We start from the raw sequence: 26,394 nt of genomic DNA, 5'->3' as shown, positions 1-26,394 counted from the left end.
TGTTCCCCTACTGTGGTAGAGCCTAGGGTTCTCACGCAGCGACTATCGGATCGAATCCGATGGGTGGTAACTTTTTTTGCTCAAACCTAGTATTCAATGGTTTGATAAATTCATATTTGTTTTTTTTATTCGTGTATGCTTAAACGGTTGTTTTCTGTAAAAGAAATAAATTTAATCTTCATTGAAACACAATGCTACTGAACTTCTATGAACTTGAAAGTTCCGACAAAGTTCCGAGTAGCACTTAAGCAGCTTTAAAGTTTCGCGAAGCTCAGATAAAGTTCCGAATGGAACTTTCTGGCTGCAGTCCCTTAATGGAACCCCAATCGGACTGAAAAAAGGAACAATCAACAGCCACACATCAACATCCTCATGCTCATCATTCTACCATGATGGGGTAGAAAGTTAAAACAGCGCAACGGCAACCAGTTCGATATAGGGAATCGCGCTACTTGGGCGGTGGCTTCTATATTCGTCTGTTTTCCACTAGAACTCAGTCAAATTTGAATCAATTGACACAACTTTTGGGATATGGTGAGATAGATATAGTATCTACCAGTGTACAACATTTCAAGTCAATTGGTTCAAAATTGACTGAGTTATAGTGGAAAACAGACGAATATAGAAGCCACCGCCCAAGTGGCGCGATACCCTAGTAGAATTATAATAGAACACATTTAGGCGCTGTACAAAGTGTAGTACAGCTTCAAATTGGAATCGCTCACGCAGTGCCCTAGTGGACAAAAGTGCTGTAAATTTAGTGAAGCAGTGATTGAAGAATTTAAAAAAACTGTACCAATCAAGGATGCTACAATTTGACCTACGCGTTTCCTTTTTTACCCTTGCAAACTTGTCCTCTTTATAGAATGAACAGTCGTTATGAAATCCATCACCAGGAAGCGGTTGCTGTTCTGAACAACTTTGGCCAAGACAGAATGTTGCTATCTTGCCGAGGTTCCGAGAGAACTCGCTATAAAGCCATAGTACAAATAACCAATCTGGGAACAAAACGGCACCGGTAGAAGTTAAAAATGAAGAATTAATATGTATTTGCTGCTTTCTCAGCGGAATCTGCATGAAATTCCAATCAGCATTCACAACACATTTCCAGGATAGTTCAAGATTACGATGATCCAAAAAATGAATTTTATGCAATTCAGTATCATAATTTACATTTTATATAACTCATTTTAATATCATAATGGCCAATTTTTCCGAACTGGCTCATTATACAACTGAAATGAGTTGCATAATGAAAAATAGTTGTATAATGTTCATAATGCAACTCATTTGAGTTGCATTATGAACATTATGCAACTCAAATGGGTTGCATTATGAAAAAAATCATTGCATAAAATTTTGTATGGAATTCGTTGCAAAACTCGATTTTTTCAGCACTCTTCGTATTTATCCAACTCCGCAAGCCTCGTTGGATAAATGTACAACTCGTGCTGAAAAAATTAACTTTTTGCAACTCGTTACATAAATAACTATTTTGACTTAGTAACTGCTGAGATATTTCAATGCAAGTTAATAGTTCCACGTTTTTTGTCCGGTCGGTACTTAACGTTGAAAACACCCTGTTCTTATAAGCAATGTTAATGTTGCTCTTCACTTATTTGAACACACGTAAACCATGTAAACAACATCGTTATGCAAAACCAACACATGTTTTCCGGAGATAGAAAAAAAAAGGATTTTCAAGATTCTCTTCCACTTATTTGTTGTTGCATCTCAACTCGGACAGGGATTGTTTCTCAGCTAAGAGCTGCCTTGACCGATGACCATTTTTGCATTTGTCATTGTGTGCGCTTCTTCTAACACGATTTATTCACAATACTGTCATTTATTTAATCAAAAATCGCACAAAGTTTGTCGAATTGCCTTGGGGTTATTATAAATTCAAGTTCGTAACACACTGTCCAAAACATAGCTTATCACAATTCTCACATGTTTTCACAGAAAATGTCATTTTTCACTTTGTTTTCCTTTTTTTAATTTTCAATACTCGAAAAAGTTCGATAAACCTTGTTTAGTAAAAAATAGAATTCATGGAATCTTTAGCATAAGTAGCGAAAACAGTTCCAGAGAGTCACTAATAAACACATCTTTCATAATAAAGTTTATACTGATATCACAATATCTGTCACTTTTACCAGCTTATTATATGCATCAACTAAAATCATCCAAAATGCACCTTGCGACGTGTACTTCACCAAATAAAGATGTCCCAGCAGAGGCAGCTTCGGTGGTCCATTCATTTTCGCCAGGGCAGCTATCGCCTTCCGCCGTGTCCATCGGTAGTAGACGAAGAGCAAAACAAGGGCACTCAAACCATACACGAGCACAAAACTCCACATCCTAACGGTAAAACCGCGCTGCTCTGTTACAGAAACCGTTTACAACGCGTATCGTGCGATCACGTACAATATCGAATCCTCGCGCGATGTCACCCTAGGCTAGATCGAACCGACACCACCGTACATAGAAAGTGAATGGCAATGAATGATCACGGCGCTCGACATTTATTGCCGTAGGTATTGTTCCCGAAGCAAGCATCTTTCAGCAGACGCGAGAACGGAACTAGCTGCAAGATAGTAATCAACACAGAGTTCCATCAGTAGTTCCTAAATTATCCATTGTCTTGTCTTGTCTGGTCATCAGAGTACACCAGCTTACTTTTACTTACTGGATAACAGGCACTAAGGAAGATTACAAGTGGTAATCGAAATACGCGTATCTGTCACAAAGGACAAGCATAACAGGGTGCAATTAAATGGTACAAAATTTATTACACTCACTCGTACAATTTCGAAGGTTTCGACAAAAACAGGAATGTCAATTTCGCCCCGGGTGTTATTATGCTCCAAACTCCCCTATTTATGAGCTCAAGATAATGCAACCTTTTTTTGATTGCAAACTTTTAGGCTATTTCGGGCAACGTATATCTATTCACTTGAGATACCTACAAAACGTTTCCTAACACGGACATCAAACTATTGAGCTCTAGTAGTGAAGGCCCGATTAGCATTAGTATTCCTAGACAAAAATAAGCTATAAAGGCAACAGTTATGATTGTGAACTAATACCAAGGCGAACTGCCAAATAAAATACAATTCAAGGATTGACTGATGGAGCCAAACCAATAAATGAAACCTCGTCATCCTGTGATTGAGAGTGATTATCCGTCTGTTTTGGGCAAATTTTATGCTTTGTGTTGTGTGTTGTTGATTTGTGATGTTGTTTGAATGCGCATTTGTAGTGTTCTGTTAAAATCTTCGTTGTATGGCGCTCAATGTGGGCCGAAGTATAAAAATAGTGCATTTATACTGTTTCATGTCTCATAAATAAATTTTCTTTTGATTTTGTAACAAACCATTTGCTCAGTGTTATCCAATGCAATTTAAAAATTGCAATTTTTAACCTGTATTCATCGGGTGAATTTTGAAATTTGGTCATATTTCAATATTTGAGCTATTGGTATTTGGAACATTTATTTTGTTGAATTGGTTTTCTTGGAATCCATATAAATAAGTAAAGAAATTTTTACGTTTATTAATTATTTCCACTGAAAAGTGATTGCTTGATAGTTACTTCACCCCACAACCGTTTTCGAAAGGCTGTCCACGAGACACGTGTAGTACGACCTAAGCCAAATAGATTCATGCCTTGATCACAATCCAAGTCAGATCCAGAAATATTATTTGAAATTAGTAACATATGCAAAAAATATTCCATTAAAACTTTGGTGACGCAACTCCGCTAGTTGTTCTCTACTTTTTCTTCATTTTCTTCTTTAACAATAGTTGACAAACGTTGGAAATGGCTTTCGGATACTTCTAGAAACACGTTTTCTTGTGACGCTGTTAACGTTCTGATACCTACATTGTCATTTTACCAATTTTGTTGGCTGGTTCCAATTTTTGATCCAAACATGTTGCTTTATGCTTTCCTTTCACGCAGGAAAATTTTGAGTTATCTTTTCTAAATTTTTCTTTTGCTCTTGGTAGTTGACGTACAAACATGTCTTTCACAATTTTATGTTCTACATCAGAAATGTAAATATGAATTATGTGATCATCAATTCTTATTTTACCTGATTCCACAGTAAGGCATTCTTCAATATTATTCTTAAGAACCCCTTCAAAAGGATAGTTGTTCGTGGTTTTAATGTTAGTAATATCCGGATATTCTTTGTATGTTAGCAAAGAAGTCCGAAACGGTAAATTGGTAACATATCTTTTGTAGAAGCGAATTTATGTAGAGCGACTAGTGACATTTCTGCTTCAGGCAGCGTTGCCATTCATCCAGATTTATGAGCTTGAGCTTGATTGACCGACCGTAGAAGCTACTCCAGTATCGCCGACCAGCTACACTCACACAAGGAACCAATGAGATTAGGGGCCGTTCATAAACCACGTAGACTTTTTGAAGGGAGGGAGGGCTCTGGCCAAAGTCTACGCTCCATACAAATTTTAAAATTTTTGTACGGACAAAACTCTACGAGGGGGGAGGGGGGTCTGAGATGGTCAAAATTTGGTCTACGTGGTTTATGAGCAGCCCCTTATCTGCCGGAGACTAGTAGGCATCTTCAGTGTGTGAGCGTTGGTGATCTTGTATTTTTAGGCGACAATGGCGTTTGCCACGTCAGGTTGCAGGTCTATGTGGGGAAGGGAAGGGAAGGGAAGTGATGATTGCTATCGTTTGTATCCACATCAGGCCGAACATACATCAGCATCATGTGGATGTTGGAGTGTTGGTGGGATATGGTTGACAGAGGATTCACACATTGGTGTGTGGATGCCAGACGTAAGGTGATAAAATTGTGTGTTGATTATTCTGAAGATATGCGACACAGTTCACTTGATTGCATAATCGTAGGCGTTATCTGATAGATTGACACTGTGCTGTGAAAGTTGGAAGGAAGGAGAACGGCTTTTCAACCATTTTTGTTCTAGCGATGGCTATGAACATATCAATATACATGAGTTGTATATATAGAGAGAGGAAAGTATGGAGAAAGTGAATAGAAAGATGCAAAGTAGAAGGAAAGGGACGGGCCAAGGATTGAACCCAGGACCTTCTGCATATGAATCAGACGTGGTAGCCACTAGACCACCAAGCCCGTCAATTACCAATCATCCAAAAACAAAAATTTGGAAGTTCCATTGAATATCTACAGATATTTGTTATCCGGAATTTGTATGGTTTTGACCGGAAATAGTAAGGTTTGTCCGGGATTTGTAAGGTTTCCCACACGATCCAGAAACAAAACTGCTTAAATCACCCATACTTTTCAAAAATTGACCTGGTTTCCCTATAACTTGGTGAGATTGTTCCTGTACATCGTTTTGGTTTCTAAACGTTGACTAAACGTATCCTTTGGACTTGATCCTTGACTAGCAACACCATACCATACTAGCAACTACATACCATTCTTAGGTGTCCAACTAATTTTCCTTTCCCATCATCCAGCTGTCGCAAGGACGTGGCCAGGACAGCTTTCGTCCTTAAGAGGATTGCGGCAATCTTGTTTTAGAGTCAGTTATTAACCCAAAAGCTCTGTGCTTTGGTAACGGACGGGAAGGAAGCCATTCTCATTACCGCGGTATGGGACTGTACCATCTACGAATTTGTGCGACGTGCTGCTAATGCCAATTTCTCTAACATTCATGTTGTACCGTCAGTCGGAATAACTTTGAGCCAATAATCAAGGAAAGATATATCGCTAAAAAAAACTAACATTCATTAAAATAATTATCAAAAGTGGACGTATACGGTATATGTAATTTGCGTTGACAATCTGGTGTAAAAAAAAGACATATTTCGTTGATTTTCCATTAAGAAAAAGTGGTGTGAATTTTATTGTAAGGCGTACTATTGCAGAGATTCCATCTGATTTCAAAACTTCTCATACAAAAGTTGTTACGTGGGGGAGGGAGGGGGTCCAAAATTGGCAAATTTTGCGTTACGTAATATTTGAATGGACCCTAAACTTTTCAGTTCCGGTACGACGTTTACGACATCGAACGCTGTTCATTTTGAGAGTGACTTTGGGCCATATCATATATATACAGGGTGTTTGGTTCCGGGTTTGGGATATTTTCAGGGCTGATAGGTCTTGATGAGAGATAAAAAAGTTCCCATGGAACATAGGGCCGGAAATCACTGCTAAGTGAGTTAATCACATTTTAAGTTTTTAATTTTTGGTTATCTTTGAAGTCCTATATCTACTAAACTATCAATCGTACAAACTTTCTCAGCGCACGAATTGAAAGCTAATTACTTCTACTTTCTTAGTCTCTTGGACGTAAACTTTGTAAAAATAGTTTAAAAGGCCTTAAATTGAAAAATAATGCTAAATTGGTCGAAAAAATCGACTCTTTTTTGGACATTTTTGATGATTTGAATATGAAAATAAAGCTTTTGTTAAAAAAGTTCTTCTACAAAACATGCACGAACTTGTTCCCTAAAAATGTTTCTTTGGCACCAAAACTCTATCTTTTGTAGTTAAGCCAAAAAATGGTTTTGAAAATAACGTTCCAAATTGCATTAACTTCATGCCAAAACAATGGTCATCACCCTATCCGTCGTGCGTTCGTGTGCTGTTGCTCCACGGCATGAGGACGACTACTGCTGCTGGCTTGGCTGCTGGTGATGTCATCGCATACAGAAAACGAGCTCGCTCTTTGTCGCGTCACATCTCCGCCTGTGTAATCATTCGAGACGGAGTTTGGATTTGCGCATACTAAGTGCGACGTGCAGTTAACTTGTTTTTCGACGGAGCGAAAGGAAAGCGCCGACGAAAGTGTATTTACAAGAGCAACCATTTAAATCCTTCGCACTCGTAGCTCTGCTGCGGTGCTGTTCAGATGGGGGGGGGGTCTGTGCGTGCGGCAATTTAGAGCATGCACTTATTTGATGCATTTCATTTTTTTGTATGATGTGCAAGGATAATGATTCTTCTTATTTCTTGTATAACATTCCCACTGGGACAGAGCCTGTTTCTCAGCTCAGTTGTAAAACATACAGCAATAAATTCCTTTGGAACCAATCATGGGGGATCCTTGGGAAATGATACCTTTGGGGAATCTAATCAACAAGTTGGACATTTTAGGAGAAGTTGGGGATTCTTAATGGACACTTGGGGTTTTTAGGAGATATTGGGGATTTTTAAGGAACATTGGGGATTTTTAGGAGATATTGGGGCGGGTAGAGGGAACTTAGGAACCATGATGGTCTTCGGGAAATGATACCTTTGGGGAAACTAATCAACAAGTTGGACATTTTAGGAGAAGTTGGGGATTCTTAATGGACATTGGGGATTTTAGGAGATATTGGGGATTTTTAAGGAACATTGGGGATTTTTAGGAGATATTGGGGAGGGTAAAGGGATCTAAGGAATCATGGGGGATCCTTGGGAAATGATACCTTTGGGGAATTTAATCAACAAGTTGGACATTTTAGGAGAAGTTGGGGATTCTTAATGGACACTTGGGGTTTTTAGGAGATATTGGGGATTTTTAAGGAACATTGGGGATTTTTAGGAGATATTGGGGCGGGTAAAGGGAACTTAGGAACCATCATGGTCTTCGGGAAATGATACCTTTGGGGAAACTAATCAACAAGTTGGACATTTTAGGAGAAGTTGGGGATTCTTAATGGACATTGGGGATTTTAGGAGATATTGGGGATTTTTAAGGAACATTGGGGATTTTTAGGAGATATTGGGGAGGGTAAAGGGATCTAAGGAATCATGGCGGTCCTCGGGAAATGATACCTTTGGGGAATCTAATCAACAAGTTGGACATTTTAGGAGAAGTTGGGGATTCTTAATGGACACTGGGGATTTTTAGGAGATATTGGGGATTTTTAAGGAACATTGGGGATTTTTAGGAGATATTGGGGCGGGTAAAGGGAACTTAGGAACCATGGGGGTCTTCGGGAAATGATACCTTTGGGGAAACTAATCAACAAGTTGGACATTTTAGGAGAAGTTGGGGATTCTTAATGGACATTGGGGATTTTAGGAGATATTGGGGATTTTTAAGGAACATTGGGGATTTTTAGGAGATATTGGGGAGGGTAAAGGGATCTAAGGAATCATGGCGGTCCTCGGGAAATGATACCTTTGGGGAATCTAATCAACAAGTTGGACATTTTAGGAGAAGTTGGGGATTCTTAATGGACACTGGGGATTTTTAGGAGATATTGGGGATTTTTAAGGAACATTGGGGATTTTTAGGAGATATTGGGGCGGGTAAAGGGAACTTAGGAACCATGGGGGTCTTCGGGAAATGATACCTTTGGGGAAACTAATCAACAAGTTGGACATTTTAGGAGAAGTTGGGGATTCTTAATGGACACTTGGGATTTTTAGGAGATATTGGGGATTTTTAAGGAACATTGGGGATTTTTAGGAGATATTGGGGCGGGTAAAGGGAACTTAGGAACCATGGGGGTCTTCGGGAAATGATACCTTTGGGGAAACTAATCAACAAGTTGGACATTTTAGGAGAAGTTGGGGATTCTTAATGGACACTTGGGATTTTTAGGAGATATTGGGGATTTTTAAGGAACATTGGGGATTTTTAGGAGATATTGGGGCGGGTAAAGGGAACTTAGGAACGATGGGGGTCTTCGGGAAATGATACCTTTGGGGAAATTAATCAACAAGTTGGACATTTTAGGAGAAGTTGGGGATTCTTAATGGACACATGGGATTTTTAGGAGATATTGGGGATTTTTAAGGAACACTGGGGATTTGTAGGAGATATTGGGGCGGGTAAAGGGAACTTAGGAACCATGGGGGTCTTCGGGAAATGATACCTTTGGGGAAACTAATCAACAAGTTGGACATTTTAGGAGAAGTTGGGGATTCTTAATGAACACTTGGGATTTTTAGGAGATATTGGGGATTTTTAAGGAACATTGGGGATTTTTAGGAGATATTGGGGCGGGTAAAGGGAACTTAGGAACCATGGGGGTCTTCGGGAAATGATACCTTTGGGGAAACTAATCAACAAGTTGGACATTTTAGGAGAAGTTGGGGATTCTTAATGGACACTTGGGATTTTTAGGAGATATTGGGGATTTTTAAGGAACATTGGGGATTTTTAGGAGATATTGGGGCGGGTAAAGGGAACTTAGGAACCATGGGGGTCTTCGGGAAATGATACCTTTGGGGAAACTAATCAACAAGTTGGACATTTTAGGAGAAGTTGGGGATTCTTAATGGACACTTGGGATTTTTAGGAGATATTGGGGATTTTTAAGGAACATTGGGGATTTTTAGGAGCTATTGGGGCGGGTAAAGAGAACTTAGGAATCATGGCGGTCCTTGAGAAATGATACCTTTGGGGAATCTAATCAACAAGTTGGACATTTTAGGAGAAGTTGGGGATTCTTAATGAACACTGGGGATTTTTAGGAGATATTGGGGATTTTTAAGGAACATTGGGGATTTTTAGGAGATATTGGGGCGGGTAAAGGGAACTTAGGAACCATAGGGGTCCTTGGGAAATGATACCTTTGGGGAATCTAATCAACAAGTTGGACATTTTAGGAGAAGTTGGGGATTCTTAAAGGACATTGGGGATTTTTAGGAGATATTGGGGATTTTTAAGGAACATTGGGGATTTTTAGGAGATATTGGGAAGGGTAAAGGGATCTAAGGAATCATGGCGGTCCTCGGGAAATGATACCTTTGGGGAAACTAATCAACAAGTTGGACATTTTAGGAGAAGTTGGGGATTCTTAAGGGACATTGGGGATTTTTAGGAGATATTTGGAATTTTTAAGGAACATTGGGGATTTTTAGGAGATATTGGGGCGGGTAAAGAGAACTTAGGAAGTTGGACATTTTAGGAGAAGTTGGGGATTCTTAATGGACACTGGGGATTTTTAGGAGATATTGGGGATTTTTAAGGAACATTGGGGATTTTTAGGAGATATTGGGGTGGGTTAAGGGAACTTAGGAACCATGGGGTTCTTCGGGAAATGATACCTTTGAGGAAACTAATCAACAAGTTGGACATTTTAGGAGAAGTTGGGGATTCTTAATGGACACTTGGGATTTTTAGGAGATATTGGGGATTTTTAAGGAACATTGGGGATTTTTAGGAGATATTGGGGCGGGTAAAGGGAACTTAGGAACCATGGGGGTCTTCGGGAAATGATACCTTTGGGGAAACTAATCAACAAGTTGGACATTTTAGGAGAAGTTGGGGATTCTTAATGGACACTTGGGATTTTTGGGAGATATTGGGGATTTTTAAGGAACATTGGGGATTTTTAGGAGATATTGGGGCGGGTAAAGAGAACTTAGGAATCATGGCGGTCCTTGAGAAATGATACCTTTGGGGAATCTAATCAACATGTTGGACATTTTAGGAGAAGTTGGGGATTCTTAAGGGACATTGGGGATTTTTAGGAGATATTTGGAATTTTTAAGGAACATTGGGGTTTTTTAGGAGATATTGGGGCGGGTAAAGAGAACTTAGGAATCATGGCGGTCCTTGAGAAATGATACCTTTGGGGAATCTAATCAACAAGTTGGACATTTTAGGAGAAGTTGGGGATTCTTAAGGGACATTGGGGATTTTTAGGAGATATTTGGAATTTTTAAGGAACATTGGGGATTTTTAGGAGATATTGGGGCGGGTAAAGAGAACTTAGGAATCATGGCGGTCCTTGAGAAATAATACCTTTGGGGAATCTAATCAACAAGTTGGACATTTTAGGAGAAGTTGGGGATTCTTAATGAACACTGGGGATTTTTAGGAGATATTGGGGATTTTTAAGGAACATTGGGGATTTTTAGGAGATATTGGGGCGGGTAAAGGGAACTTAGGAACCATGGGGGTCCTTGGGAAATGATACCTTTGGGGAATCTAATCAACAAGTTGGACATTTTAGGAGAAGTTGGGGATTCTTAATGGACATTGGGGATTTTTAGGAGATATTGGGGATTTTTAAGGAACATTGGGGATTTTTAGGAGATATTGGGGAGGGTAAAGAGATCTAAGGAATCATGGCGGTCCTCGGGAAATGATACCTTTGGGGAAACTAATCAACAAGTTGGACATTTTAGAAGAAGTTGGGGATTCTTAAGGGACATTGGGGATTTTTAGGAGATATTTGGAATTTTTAAGGAACATTGGGGATTTTAGGAGATATTGGGGCGGGTAAAGAGAACTTAGGAATCATGGCGGACGGCGGTCCTTGAGAAATGATACCTTTGGGGAATCTAATCAACAAGTTGGACATTTTAGGAGAAGTTGGGGATTCTTAATGGTTACTGGGGATTTTTAGGAGATATTGGGGATTTTTAAGGAACATTGGGGATTTTTAGGAGATATTGGGGCGGGTAAAGGGAACTTAGGAACCATGGGGGTCCTTGGGTAATGATACCTTTGGGGAATCAACAAGTTGGACATTTTAGGAGAAGTTGGGGATTCTTAATGGACATTGGGGATTTTTAGGAGATATTGGGGATTTTTAAGGAACATTGGGGATTTTTAGGAGATATTGGGGCGGGTAAAGAGAACTTAGGAATCATGGCGGTCCTTGAGAAATAATACCTTTGGGGAATCTTATCAACAAGTTGGACATTTTAGGAGAAGTTGGGGATTCTTAATGAACACTGGGGATTTTTAGGAGATATTGGGGATTTTTAAGGAACATTGGGGATTTTTAGGAGATATTGGGGCGGGTAAAGGGAACTTAGGAACCATGGGGGTCCTTGGGAAATGATACCTTTGGGGAATCTAATCAACAAGTTGGACATTTTAGGAGAAGTTGGGGATTCTTAATGGACACTAGGGATTTTTGGGAGATATTGGGGATTTTTAAGGAACATTGGGGATTTTTAGGAGATATTGGGGTGGGTATAGGGAACTGAGGATCCATGGGGGTCCTTGGGAAATGATACCTTTGCGGAATCTAATCGACAAGTCGGACATTTTAGGAGAAGTTTGGGATTCTTAAGGGACATTGGGGATTTTCAGGAGATATTGAGGAACACTGGGGATTTTAAGGAACATTGGGGAATTTTAGGCGATATTGGAGAGGGTAAAGGGAACTAAGGAATCATGGGGTTCTTGAGAAATGATAGCTTTGGGGAATCTAATCAACAAGTTGGATATTTTAGGAGAAGTTGGGTATTCATAAGGAACATTGGGGATTTTAAGGAGATATTCGAGAGGGTAAAGGGAACTTAGGAATCATGGCGGTCCTTGAGAAATGATACCTTTGGGGAATCTAATCAACAAGTTGGACATTTTAGGAGAAATTGGGGATTCTTAAGGAACATTGGGGATTTTTAGGAGATATTGGGGATTTTTAACGAACATTGGGGATTTTTAGGAGATATTGGGGATTTTTGAGGAACATTGGGGAATTTTAGGAGATATTGGGAAGAAGAAAAGAGAACTTAGAAATCATGGGGGTCCTCTTAGGAGAAGTTTGGGATTCATAAGGAACATTGAGAATTTTTACGAGATATTGGAGAGGTTAAAGGGAACTTAGGAATCAAGGGGGTCCTTAAGGAACATTGGGGATTTTTAGGAGATATTGGGGATTTTTAAGGAACATAGGGGGTTTTTAAGGAACATTGGGGAATTTTAGGAGATATTGGGAAGGCGAAAAGGGAACTTAGGAATCATGGGAGTCCTCTTAGGAGAAGTTGGGGATTCTTAAGGGGCATTGGGGATTTTTAGGCGATATTGGGGAGGGTAAAGAGAACTTAGGAGTCATGTGGTCCTTGAGAAATGATACCTTCGCGGAATCTATTCAACAAGTTGGCCATTTAAGGAGATATTGATGATTTTTAAGGAACATTGGGGATTTTTACGAGATATTGGGTAGGGTAAACGGAACTAAGGAATCATGGGGGTCCTTGGGAAATGATACCTTTGGGGAATCTATTCGACAAGTCCGACATTTTAGGAGAAGTTGGGGATTCTTAAGGAACATTGGGGATTTTTAGGAGATATTGGGGATTTTTAAGGAACATTGGGGATTTTTAAGGATCATTGGGGATTTTTAGGAGATATTATGAAGGGGAAAAGGGAACTTAGGAATCATGGGGGTCCTCTTAGGAGAAATTGGGTATTCATAAGGATCATTGGCGATTTTAAGGAGATATTGGGAGGGTAAAGGGATTTTAGGAATCATGGGGATCCTTGAGAAATGATACCTTTGAGGAATCTAATGAACAAGTTGGACATTTTAGGAGAAGTTTGGGATTCTTAAGGGACATTGGGGATTTTCAGGAGATATTGAGGAACACTGGGGATTTTAAGGAACATTGGGGAATTTTAGGCGATATTGGGAAGGAGAAAAGGGAACTTAGGAGTCATGGGGGTCCTTGGGAAATGATACCTTTGTGGAATCTAATCGACAAGTCGGACATTTTAGGAGAAGTTGGGGATTCTTAAGGAACACTGGGGATTTTTAGGAGATATTGAGGGTTTCTAAGAAACATTGGGGATTTTTAGGAGATATTGGGAAGGGGGAAAGCGAACTTGGGAATCATGGGGGTCCTCTTAGGAGAAATTGGGGGTTCTTAAGGGACATTGGGGATTTCTAGGCGATATTGGGGAGGGTAAAGGGAACTTAAGAATCATGGGGGTCCTTGAGAAATGATACTTTTGCGGAATCTAAACAACAAGTTGGACCAGCGATGCCAGATTATTTCCTCCAAAAATCTGTATCAATACAGATTTTTCTGTGTCGCCGTTTTTAAGGGTATAGCAGACACCTAGATTTCAAAAGAAACTTATAAAAATGTACTACATTATGACGGTTTAACATTTTTACTGGTTTTTATTTCTCTAAAATATGTGTGAAAATGTACAAATATTTAATCATTTTTAACGAATAATCAGAAATTTATAAAGTTTCCATTGAATTTATCGAAAATAACTTCAATTTTTATGCTTTCTGGAGTAATCTTTATCTAATTTCAAAAATCTGTATTTTTCTGTACTCTGTATCTTGTCTGTAGATAATGTAAATACAGAAAAATCTGTATATCTGGCATCTCTGAGTTGGACATTTTAGGAGAAGTTGGGGATTCTAAAGGGACAATGGGGATTTTTAGGTTATATTGGAAATTTTTAAGGAACATTGGGGATTTTTAGGAGATGTTGGGGAGGGTAAAAAGAACTTAGAAATCATGGGGGTCCTTGGGAAATGATACCTTTGGGAAATCTAATCAACAAGTTGGACATTTAAGGAGATATTGGGGATTTTTAAGGAACATTGGGGATTTTTAAGGAACATTGGGGGATTTTAGGAGATATTGTGGCGGGTAAAGGATACTTATGAATCATGGGGGTCCTTGGCAAATGATACCTTTTGGGAATCTAATCGACAAGTCGGACATTTTAGGAGAAGTTGGGGATTCTTAAGGGACATTGGGGATTATTAGGTGATATTGGTGAGGGTAAAGAGAACTTAGGAATCATGGGGGTCCTTGGGAAATGATACCTTTGGGGAATCTAATCAACAAGTTGGACAGTTTAGGAGATTTTGGGGATTTTAAGGAACGTTGGGGATTTTGAGAAGATATTGGGGATTTTTAGAGAACATTGGGGATTTTTAGGAGATATTGGAGATTTTTAAGAAACTTTGGAGATTTTCAGGAAATATTGGAGATTTTTCATGACGTTGGGGATTTTTAGGAGATATTGGGAACTTTTCAAGGAGCGTTGGGAATTGTGAAAGATATTGGGAAGGGTAATTGAAAATTAAGAATCAGGGGGGTCCTTGGGAAATGATACCTTTGGGATTCGTTAGATTTAGTTGGACATTTTAGGAGAAGTGTGGGATGCTTCAAGAACATTGGAAATTTTGAGGAGATATTGGAGATTTTTAAGGAATGTTGGTGCTTTTTAGAAGATATCGGGGATTTTTTAAAGAATTTTGGGACTTTTGAGAAGATATTGGAGATTTTTTGAGGAACGATTGGGATTTAAGGAGATATTGGGGAGGGTAAGGGGAACTTAGGAATCATGGGGGTCTGCATGGGAAATGATACCTTTGGGGAACTTTAGCAACAAGTTGATCATTTTAGCAGAAGTAGGGGATTTTTTAAGAATCATTGGTAATTTTTAGGAGATATTGGAGAGGGTGAAGGAAACATAGGAATCATCATCCCCAATGTCCCTTAAGAATCCCCAACTTCTCCTAAAATGGCCAACTTGTTGATTAGATTCCTCATAAGGTATCATTTCCCAAGGACCCCTATGATTCCTTAGTTCCCTTTGCCCTCCCCAATATCTCCTAAAAATCTCCAATGTTCCTTATGAATCCCCAACTTCTCCTAAAATGTCCAACTTGTTGATAAGATTTCCCAAAGGTATCATTTCCCGAGGACCGCCATGATTCCAAAGTTCCCTTTACCCTTCCCAATGTCGCCTAAAAATCCCCAATGTCCCTTAAGAATCCCCAACTTCTCCTAAAATGTCCAACTTGTTGATTAGATTCCCCAAAGGTATCATTTCCCAAAGACCCCCTTGATTCCTAAGTTCCCTTTACCCTCCCCGATATCTCCTAAAAATCCCCAATATTCCTTAAGAATCCCCAACTTCATTTATAAAGTCCAACTTGTCGATTAAATTCCCCAAAGGAATCATTTCCCAAGGACCCCTATGATTCCTAAATTCCCTTTACCCTCCCCAATATCGCCTAAAAATCCCCAATGTCCCTTAAGAATCCCCAAATTCTCCTAAGAGGACCCGCATGATACCTAAGTTCCCTTTTTCCCTTCCCAATATCTCCTCAAAATCACCAATGTTCCTTAAGAATCCCAAAACTTCTCCTCCCTCCAATGTTCCTTTAAAATCACCAATATCTCCTAAAAATCCCCAATATTCCTTAAGAATCCCCAACTTCATTTAAAATGTCCAACTTGTCGATTAGATTCCCCAAAGGTATCATTTCCCAAGGACCCCCATGGTTCCTAAGTTCCCTTTACCCGCCCCAATATCTCCTAAAAATCCCCAATGTTCCTTAAAAATCCCCAATATCTCCTAAAAATCCCCAGTGTCCATTAAGAATCCCCAACTTCTCCTAAAATTACCAACTTGTTGATCAGATTCCCAAAAGGTATCATTTCTAAAGGACCGCCATGATTCCTAAGTTCTCTTCACCCTACCCAATATCTCGTAAAAATCCCCAATGTTCCTTAAAAATCCCCAGTATCTTCTCAAATGTCCAACATGTTGATAAGATGCCCCAAAGGTATCATTTCCCAAAGACCTCCATGATTTCCAAGTTTCCTTTAACCTCTTCAAAATCGCCTAAAAATCCCAATAGCTCCTAAAAATCCACAATGTCCCTTAAGAATCCCCAACTTCTCCTAAAATGTCCAACTTGTTGATTAGATTCCGCAAAGGTATCATTTCCCGAGGACCGCCATGATTCCTTAGTTCCCTTTACCCTACCCAATATCTCGTAAAAACCCCATTGTTCCTTAAAAATCCCCAATATCTCCTAAAAATCCCCAATGTCCATTAAGAATCCCCAACTTCTCCTAAAATTACCAACTTGTTGATCAGATTCCCCAAAGGTATCATTTCTCAAGGACCGCCATGATTCCTTAGTTCCCTTTACCCTACCCAATATCTCTTAAAAATCCCCATTGTTCCTTAAAAATCCCCAGTAACTCCTAAAATGTCCGACTTGTTGATTAGATTCCCCAAAGCTATAATTTCCCAAGGACCTCCATGATTTCTAAGTTCCCTTTAACTTCCCCAATATCGCCTGAAAATCCCCAATGTCCCTTAAGAATCCCCAACATTTCCTAAGAGGACCCCCATGGTTCCTAAGTTCCCTTTACCCGCCCCAATATCTCCTAAAAAATCCCAATAGCTCCCAAAAATCCACAATTTCCCTTAAGAATCCCCAACTTCTCCTAAAATGTCCAACTTGTTGATTAGATTCCCCAAAGGTATCATTTCCCAAGGACCCCCATGATTCCTAAGTTCCCTTTACCCTCCCCAATTTCGCCTAAAAATCCCCAATGTCCCTTAAAAATCCCCAACTTCTTCTAAAATATCCAATTTGTTGATTAGATTCCCAAAGGTATCATTTCTCAAGGACCGCCATGATTTCTAAGATCCCTTTAACCTCCCCAATATCTCCTAAAAATCCCCAATGTTTCTTAAAAATTCCCAATATCTCCTAAAAATCCCCAATGTCCCTTAAGAATCCCCAATATCTCCTTAAATGGCCAACATGTTGATTAGATTCCCCAAAGGTATCATTTCTCAAGGACCACCATGATTCCTAAGTTCCCTTTACCCGCCCCAATATCTCCTAAAAATCTCCAACGTTCCTTAAAAATCCTAAATGTTCCTTAAAAATCCTCAATATCTCCTAAAAATACCCAATGTTCCTTAAGAATCCCCAACTTCTCCTAAAATTATCAACTTGTTGATCAGATTCCCCAAAGGTATCATTTCTCAAGGACCGCCATGATTCCTAAGTTCTCTTTAATCGCCCCAATATCTCCTAAAAATCCCCAATGTTCCTTAAAAATTCCAAATATCTCCTAAAAATCCCCAATGTCCCTTAAGAATCCCCAACTTCTCCTAAAATGTCCAACTTGTTGATTAGTTTCCCCAAAGGTATCATTTCCCGAGGACCGTCATGATTCCTTAGATCCCTTTACCCTCCCCAATATCTCCTAAAAATCCCCAATGTCCATTAAGAATCCCCAACTTCTCCTAAAATTACCAACTTGTTGATCAGATTCCCCAAAGGTATCATTTCTCAAGGACCGCCATGATTCTCAAGTTCCCTTTAACCTCCCCAATATCACCTAAAAATCCCCAATGTCCCTTAAGAATCCCCAACTTCTCCTAAAATGTCCAACTTGTTGATTAGATTCCCCAAAGGTATCATTTCCCGAGGACCTCCATGATTCCTTAGATCCCTTTACCCTCCCCAATATCTCCTAAAAATCCCCAATATCTCCTAAAAATCTAAAATATCTCCTAAAAATCCCCAATATCTCCTAAAAATCCCAAGTGTCCTTTAAGAATCCCCAACTTCTCCTAAAATGTCCAACTTGTTGATTAGATTCCCCAAAGGTATCATTTCCCAAGGACCCCCATGGTTCCTAAGTTCCCTTTACCCGCCCCAATATCTCCTAAAAATCCCCAATGTTCCTTAAAAATCCCCAATATCTCCTAAAAATCCCCAGTGTTCATTAAGAATCCCCAACTTCTCCTAAAATGTCCAACTTGTTCATTAGATTCCCCAAAGGTATCATATCTCAAGGACCGCCATGATTCCTAAGTTCTCTTTACCCGCCCCAATATCTCCTAAAAATCCCCAATGTTCCTTAAAAATCCCCAATATCTCCTAAAAATCCCAAGTGTCCATTAAGAATCCCCAACTTCTCCTAAAATGTCCAACTTGTTGATTAGTTTCCCCAAAGGTATCATTTCCCGAAGACCCCCATGGTTCCTAAGTTCCCTTTACCCGCCCCAATATCTCCTAAAAATCCCCAATGTTCCTTAAAAATCCCCAATATCTCCTAAAAATCCCAAGTGTCCATTAAGAATCCCCAACTTCTCCTAAAATGTCCAACTTGTTGATTAGTTTCCCCAAAGGTATCATTTCCCGAAGACCATCATGGTTCCTAAGTTCCCTTTACCCGCCCCAATATCTCCTAAAAACCCCCAATGTTCCTTAAAAATCCCCAATATCTCCCAAAAATCCCCAGTGTCCATTAAGAATCCCCAACTTCTCCTAAAATGTCCAACTTGTTGATTAGATTCCCCAAAGGTATCATTTCTCAAGGACCGCCATGATCCCTAAGTTCTTTTTACCCGCCCCAATATCTCCTAAAAATCCCCAATGTTCCTTAAAAATCCCCAATATCTCCTAAAAATCCCAAGTGTCCATTAAGAATCCCCAACTTCTCCTAAAATGTCCAACTTGTTGATAAGTTTCCCCAAAGGTATCATTTCCCGAAGACCATCATGGTTCCTAAGTTCCCTTTACCCGCCCCAATATCTCCTAAAAATCCCCAATGTTCCTTAAAAATCCCCAATATCTCCCAAAAATCCCCAGTGTCCATTAAGAATCCCCAACTTCTCCTAAAATGTCCAACTTGTTGATTAGATTCCCCAAAGGTATCATTTCTCAAGGACCGCCATGATCCCTAAGTTCTTTTTACCCGCCCCAATATCTCCTAAAAATCCCCAATGTTCCTTAAAAATCCCCAATATCTCCTAAAAATCCCAAGTGTCCATTAAGAATCCCCAACTTCTCCTAAAATGTCCAACTTGTTGATTAGATTCCCCAAAGGTATCATTTCTCAAGGACCGCCATGATCCCTAAGTTCTTTTTACCCGCCCCAATATCTCCTAAAAATCCCCAATGTTCCTTAAAAATTCCAAATATCTCCTAAAAATCCCCAATGTCCCTTAAGAATCCCCAACTTCTCCTAAAATGTCCAACTTGTTGATTAGTTTCCCCAAAGGTATCATTTCCCGAGGACCGCCATGATTCCTTAGATCCCTTTACCCTCCCCAATATCTCCTAAAAATCCCCAATGTTCCTTAAAAATCCCCAATATCTCCTAAAATCCCCTATGTCCATCAAGAATCCCCAACTTCTCCTAAAATGTCCAACTTGTTGATTAGATTCCCCAAAGGTATCATTTCCCAAGGACCCCTATGGTTCCTAAGTTCCCTTTACCCACCCCAATATCTCCTAAAAATCCCCAATGTTCCTTAAAAATCCCCAATATCTCCTAAAAATCCCCAGTGTCCATTAAGAATCCCCAACTTCTCCTAAAATGTCCAACTTGTTGATTAGATTCCCCAAAGGTATCATATCTCAAGGACCGCCATGATTCCTAAGTTCTCTTTACCCGCCCCAATATCTCCTAAAAATCCCCAATGTTCCTTAAAAATCCCCAATATCTCCTAAACATCCCAAGTGTCCATTAAGAATCCCCAACTTCTCCTAAAATGTCCAACTTGTTGATTAGTTTCCCCAAAGGTATCATTTCCCGAAGACCCCCATGGTTCCTAAGTTCCCTTTACCCGCCCCAATATCTCCTAAAAATCCCCAATGTTCCTTAAAAATCCCCAATATCTCCTAAAAATCCCAAGTGTCCATTAAGAATCCCCAACTTCTCCTAAAATGTCCAACTTGTTGATTAGATTCCCCAAAGGTATCATTTCCCGAAGACCCCCATGGTTCCTAAGTTCCCTTTACCCGCCCCAATATCTCCTAAAAATCCCCAATGTTCCTTAAAAATCCCCAATATCTCCTAAAAATCCCAAGTGTCCATTAAGAATCCCCAACTTCTCCTAAAATGTCCAACTTGTTGATTAGTTTCCCCAAAGGTATCATTTCTCAAGGACCGCCATGATCCCTAAGTTCTTTTTACCCGCCCCAATATCTCCTAAAAATCCCCAATGTCCCTTAAGAATCCCCAACTTCTCCTAAAATGTCCAACTTGTTGATTAGTTTCCCCAAAGGTATCATTTCCCGAGGACCGCCATGATTCCTTAGATCCCTTTACCCTCCCCAATATCTCCTAAAAATCCCCAATGTTCCTTAAAAATCCCCAATATCTCCTAAAATCCCCAATGTCCATCAAGAATCCCCAACTTCTCCTAAAATGTCCAACTTGTTGATTAGATTCCCCAAAGGTATCATTTCCCAAGGACCCCTATGGTTCCTAAGTTCCCTTTACCCACCCCAATATCTCCTAAAAATCCCCAGTGTTCATTAAGAATCCCCAACTTCTCCTAAAATGTCCAAAGGAATTTATTGCTGTATGTTTTACAACTGAGCTGAGAAACAGGCTCTGTCCCAGTGGGAATGTTATACAAGAAATAAGAAGAATCATTATCCTTGCACATCATACAAAAAAATGAAATGCATCAAATAAGTGCATGCTCTAAATTGCCGCACGCACAGACCCCCCCCCCCCCATCTGAACAGCACCGCAGCAGAGCTACGAGTGCGAAGGATTTAAATGGTTGCTCTTGTAAATACACTTTCGTCGGCGCTTTCCTTTCGCTCCGTCGAAAAACAAGTTAACTGCACGTCGCACTTAGTATGCGCAAATCCAAACTCCGCCTCGAATGATTACACAGGCGGAGATGTGACGCGACAAAGAGCGAGCTCGTTTTCTGTATGCGATGACATCACCAGCAGCCAAGCCAGCAGCAGTAGTCGTCCTCATGCCGTGGAGCAACAGCACACGAACGCACGACGGATAGGGTGATGACCATTGTTTTGGCATGAAGTTAATGCAATTTGGAACGTTATTTTCAAAACCATTTTTTGGCTTAACTACAAAAGATAGAGTTTTGGTGCCAAAGAAACATTTTTAGGGAACAAGTTCGTGCATGTTTTGTAGAAGAACTTTTTTAACAAAAGCTTTATTTTCATATTCAAATCATCAAAAATGTCCAAAAAAGAGTCGATTTTTTCGACCAATTTAGCATTATTTTTCAATTTAAGGCCTTTTAATTTTTTTTTACAAAGTTTACGTCCAAGAGACTAAGAAAGTAGAAGTAATTAGCTTTCAATTCGTGCGCTGAGGAAGTTTGTACGATTGATAGTTTAGTAGATATAGGACTTCAAAGATAACCAAAAATTAAAAACTTAAAATGTGATTAACTCACTTAGCAGTGATTTCCGACCCTATGTTCCATGGGAACTTTTTTATCTCTCATCAAGACCTATCAGCCCTGAAAATATCCAAAACCCGGAACCAAACACCCTGTATATAATCCCAGAGTTGTCTGTCCTAACGAGTCTGGAATAACAAAGAGGAGAAACGTCAAAATTGGAACAGCCGATTTGCTGTCATCCCCATAGTTCCAATCGAGCAGGAGACCTGTCAAAACGACCAGGATTCGCCACTTTGGTATACTCGAGACACTTTAGTCTGTCCTTCCGTCACGCTTTGAAATATTTCATTGAAATGCTTCACACAGTATGAAAGATACACAACTCATTGCATTGTTGCATCGGTGCATTGGTTGCATCATTGTATTAGTTGCAAAAGATTCGTAAAGCAATGTATTGCTGTATCAATCCTGTAGAATGTTCTAAAAGTTTCTTTCATTCCATGAATAAGAACCCTACAACAGTCGTTTATGAACCAAGATTGGTTACATAGTATACCTTCTGGCGCTTCTCAATGAGATGCCCAATGCTGAGTGAATTGTTTCACACATGAATTGATTCAAAAGCTTCTAAGGAAACTTCCTTCCACAAGATTCTAGGATCTTCTTGATTAGATGAAAAACCTAATATAATTTGAAAAAATCTTCAAATTAAGCACACAATCTCTATCTTCAAAGAAAGATAATTGTCAAAATGATAAAAAAAATAAGCATTTTTTTAGAGCGTGGCTAGCCACGTTGGGTCTGCTAGTAATTGCAATAATGTAATCAGTGCGAGAACCCTATAAATGCGAATTAAAATAACTGAGGGTATTCACATTATCTTATGCATAATTCGATATTAAAGTTTCGGAGAAATTGTAAGATTTGCGCAAAATTAAAAATTTACGGGGTTAAGCTTAAGCTTAAAGAATATTGCTTTCGTCTTTTGAGAATGCTAGTTGGAGTTATATTTAAGCGATAGCGGATGTATTGTATATTTACGTGAATTTAAACTTAGGCTTATTCTACACTTGAATGTATTGCATTGGATCATCGATCGTTGACTGTGAATGTGGTCAAACTTCCATGTTTGTATGTCTGTGATGTTATTTTAAAATGTCTAGATTCTGATAGGTTGTGCGCATGTAGGTATCTCAATAGTTTCGATTTGCAATCGATATCTCTTTCATTGAAATAATTTGTTTGAATTTTTGTGTTTGGCCCTCATCTTTAGAAGGGGTGAAATTAAATAGACCAATTTCAATTAGGCTATATCATTGTCAAAATTAAAGTTGAAGTATGTATACTGCAATCAATCCTAAATCATATAAAAATGGGTGTCTACCGAATTGATTTAGAGCTAAAATATCGTTGAGGGGTGGACTAGCAATTTTGACCCAATGGCACCCCTACTTACGGTAACATGTACGAAGCTTCACATTTCTACCGAGGTAAAGTACGTACCATTCATTTGCAGTTGGCAGCAATTATACAGCAGCACCTGCAACATCATCCTAAATGTGGATTTCTATGCTTTGGTCTAAAAGAGTTGCAATAAAAGCGCACGCAACTTCCATCTTGTCAGTTGAGTTGCATTTAAACTCCAAATATCGTTAAGTTTCAGCTTTGCTCAGGCCCCTGGCATGAATGAAATTTATCGTAGCCAACATCTAACTGCCTTATACTCATATTCATGCAAATTGAAACGCGCGTGTAATCAACAAACGCAGCTTTTGTTTGATGTTGTGAGCCACACACGAAATCACATTCACAATGCGTGTTTGTTGGGTTGCTTTATTCAACTAATCGCATGCTCCTCTTACCGTACATTAATATAAAAACGAGTTTGAAGTGTTTCGTGATCATAAGAGGTGGAAAAAATGATTCCAAAAACTGATCAACTAACCAAAATAAACGTTAAACAAAAAATTGTTGATGTTTTCGCATTTGACAGTGGGCGCTATTTATTAGCGCCCAGGACATCCTGTCTACCATGATTCCAATGCATTGATATAGGCCGTGTCAGGGGCCTGGCTTTGCTTCATAGAAATTACAAATAACATCGTATTCAACATCGATTTATGGAGGCGGAGCTTACACACTTAATTTTGATTACCGAGTTCGGTATTTTTTTGGCGAGTTTAAAACTGCTGAGCACCGAACTCGTTCAGTGCATTTTTGTTTACCTTTGCCATACGATTTTGACAGTTGTTTTACTGAACCTCAGTAAAATCGATTACCGAGACTACCGAGATCGTACTGCTGTTATAATCTCGTCAAAAAAGTAACGAACAGGCAATTCAGAAATAAGTGTGACAATACAGTCAGCTTGCATTAAATGTGTTATGAAACATCTTACTCTGGTTTGTTTGTTCAGATTAGGTTCCAAATGTGTTGCGGAGAACATGCGCTTCTTTTCATTTTGACAGCTTTCTAACTTGTGGCAAAAACGGTACAATGAAGTAACGCGTAACTTCAGTAGCTTTTATGGTGCATTGAGCAGCAAATCTTTCACAGAGCTTCTGGTGTAGTATGTAAGGTGAGTGGTTAATACTCCTGGTGTCCATGGTTCGAATCTGAATATATTTTTTCATTTTTTTATCATTCCCCCTCGCTCAAGTTGCATAACGATTTAAAATTTGCGCTTTTTGCGTTTCAAAGAAGAAGCAACTGTGTTCTGTTGTCCTTAATTTGAACAGTGAATAAATTGCACTGATGTTGCTGGTACTACTGGCTTTGAAACAAGTCGTGTTGCTTGGGTATGAATTTGGCCGTAATTTCAAATGTTATCATTCAATCGAGATTTTCGATACGTTTGCCATAGCTGATTTCAAATCTGAACTCACCATAAGGAAGCTGAAAGGCTAAGCTTTTCAAAACATTAAAAAATAAATAAGTGAGCATTAAACGGTAACAATAAGATATTGATGAAACCTTAAGCCAATCCCATTTTCCAGCAACTCCATCAGGCAAGGGTGGGAACACTCATTTGCATTTTTCTCAACTCAGAAGCATGCAATCAAGAAACGATGTATGAACGACTTTTACCTTGTGATTTCGTCTAAAACTTTGTCGAATAGAGTAGGGGTCGCACACGCATACCGAAGTCGTGAGGGAGCTGCAAAGCCAACTCTCCACAAGGTAAGTGTAATTTACAGTCGCTGTCACAGCTCTGTCACTACCTTGGGATTCGTGTGCGACCCTTACTCTATTCGACAAAGTTTTAGACGAAATCACAAGGCAAAAGTCGCCCATACATCGTTTCTTGATTGCACGCTTCTGAGCTGAGAAAATAGCAAGTGAATGTAACTCTTTGCAAGTGAGTGTTCCCATCCCTGCCATCAGGAATTCTTCCAAGGCTTTCTCGAAGAATTCTTCCAGAATCCCTTCAGATATTTCCATACGTAATTTTCCAGACATTCCTAATGTGATACTTACAGGAACTTTGGCAGGGATTCCTCCAGAAATTATAGATGGTATTCCTTCAGAACTCAAGCAAAATATCCAGTAATTTCAATACAGATTTCCTCAACAACACCTCCTAGAATTACTCCGTGAATTTATCCAGGAATTTACCTACCCAAGTAACACACTTGTCACCGAAGAGTCACGGCGGCGCAGGTTTTTGTTGCGCACAAGTCACTGTGACTTACTTCTACCATGTAAGTGTTTATTTGTTAGAAGTAAGTAACAGTGACTTCTGCGCAACAAAAACCTAGGGTAGATTTCCTAAGTATTATATTGAGAATTCCACTAATGATTCCTTCAGAAACTCCTGCTGAGATTTCTGCTTCAGATTTCATAAAACCAAACGGGAGTTTATTCAGGGTTGACCCGGGGATCCTTCACAACATGGATGCCTTCAGTTAAGTTATTTCTCCAGAAATTGCTCAAGTAAGGTATCCAAGAATTCCTCTGTGGATTTTTCCTTCTACGATTTCCCCTTAGTATTCCTACTGGAACATATCTTGGTATTGCTGCAGGAATTTAATTTGTAAGTTCTTCCGAAATCTCTCTAGAGATGCTTCTAGAAATTCCCCTGGAATTTATGTTAGAATTGGTCAAGCCATTTCTGCTGAGATTCCTCCAGCAATTGCTGCATCAGATATTCCCTCAGCACTTCCTTAGGAATTCATCCGTGAAATTCTCCTGTCCATCTGGAACAGTGATATCTTCAGAGATTTCAATCGGAATTCTATGAAAGATTTTTCTAGGATTCACTCCAGATATTAATTCAGAAATTCATGTACGGATACCTCTAGGGATTGACTCTGAGATTGCAATAGGATTTTCTCCAAAAATTACTCTAGGGCTACATGTTGGTTCAATTGTTAAAATCAATTTAATCTTACAACTTCAGTGGAACTTGATAACCCTCTAGTACCTACCTAAACATTATTCGCCATCTCAAAGTGATAATCTTTGACACATGCGACGACACACTTTAGTCAGTGGTGGGAGAATTGCTAACCTCAGATCACAATCTAACAACCAGGAAAATTATAGCCACAACGAATCTCTCGCAAGTCACTCTGTGCGAACGAAGACGATATTTACAACTGTTACCTCTCGTCGAGGCTTCAAATAACAGTTCTTTCGCGTGATGACACGTGCCATTTGTGGAATGTGGGCTTGTTAATCATGTTAATGCTTGTGTTCATGCAAATTAGCGCTAACGATCGATCGTAACATAACACACTGAGTGATGATGTGCTCGATTCATGACAACCGCTAATTT

At 39.4% G+C, this 26,394-nt stretch overlaps 1 protein-coding gene across 2 annotated transcripts in view; it reads right to left on the bottom strand.

Moving 5' to 3' along the window:
• The window catches only part of LOC109413823 (cytochrome P450 4C1), a 53,509-nt gene that overhangs the window by 6,695 nt on the left and 20,420 nt on the right, over window positions 1–26,394 (bottom strand). The window contains exon 1 of one of the 2 annotated variants that reach the window (XM_062860939.1): window positions 2,198–2,567. The exons of the other annotated variant lie outside the window; for it this stretch is intronic. Within the exon in view, the coding sequence (XP_062716923.1) occupies window positions 2,198–2,360 (163 nt within the window). The 5' untranslated portion in view covers window positions 2,361–2,567. Of the gene's footprint in view, window positions 1–2,197; window positions 2,568–26,394 lie in introns of those variants that run through there. 2 annotated transcript variants of the gene reach the window in all.

The sequence above is a fragment of the Aedes albopictus genome, chromosome 3 (genome assembly GCF_035046485.1).
Source record: "Aedes albopictus strain Foshan chromosome 3, AalbF5, whole genome shotgun sequence".
Lineage (NCBI taxonomy): Eukaryota > Metazoa > Arthropoda > Insecta > Diptera > Culicidae > Aedes > Aedes albopictus.
Note: the sequence above shows the minus strand (reverse complement) of the source record. Positions and strands in the feature narration are given on the sequence as shown.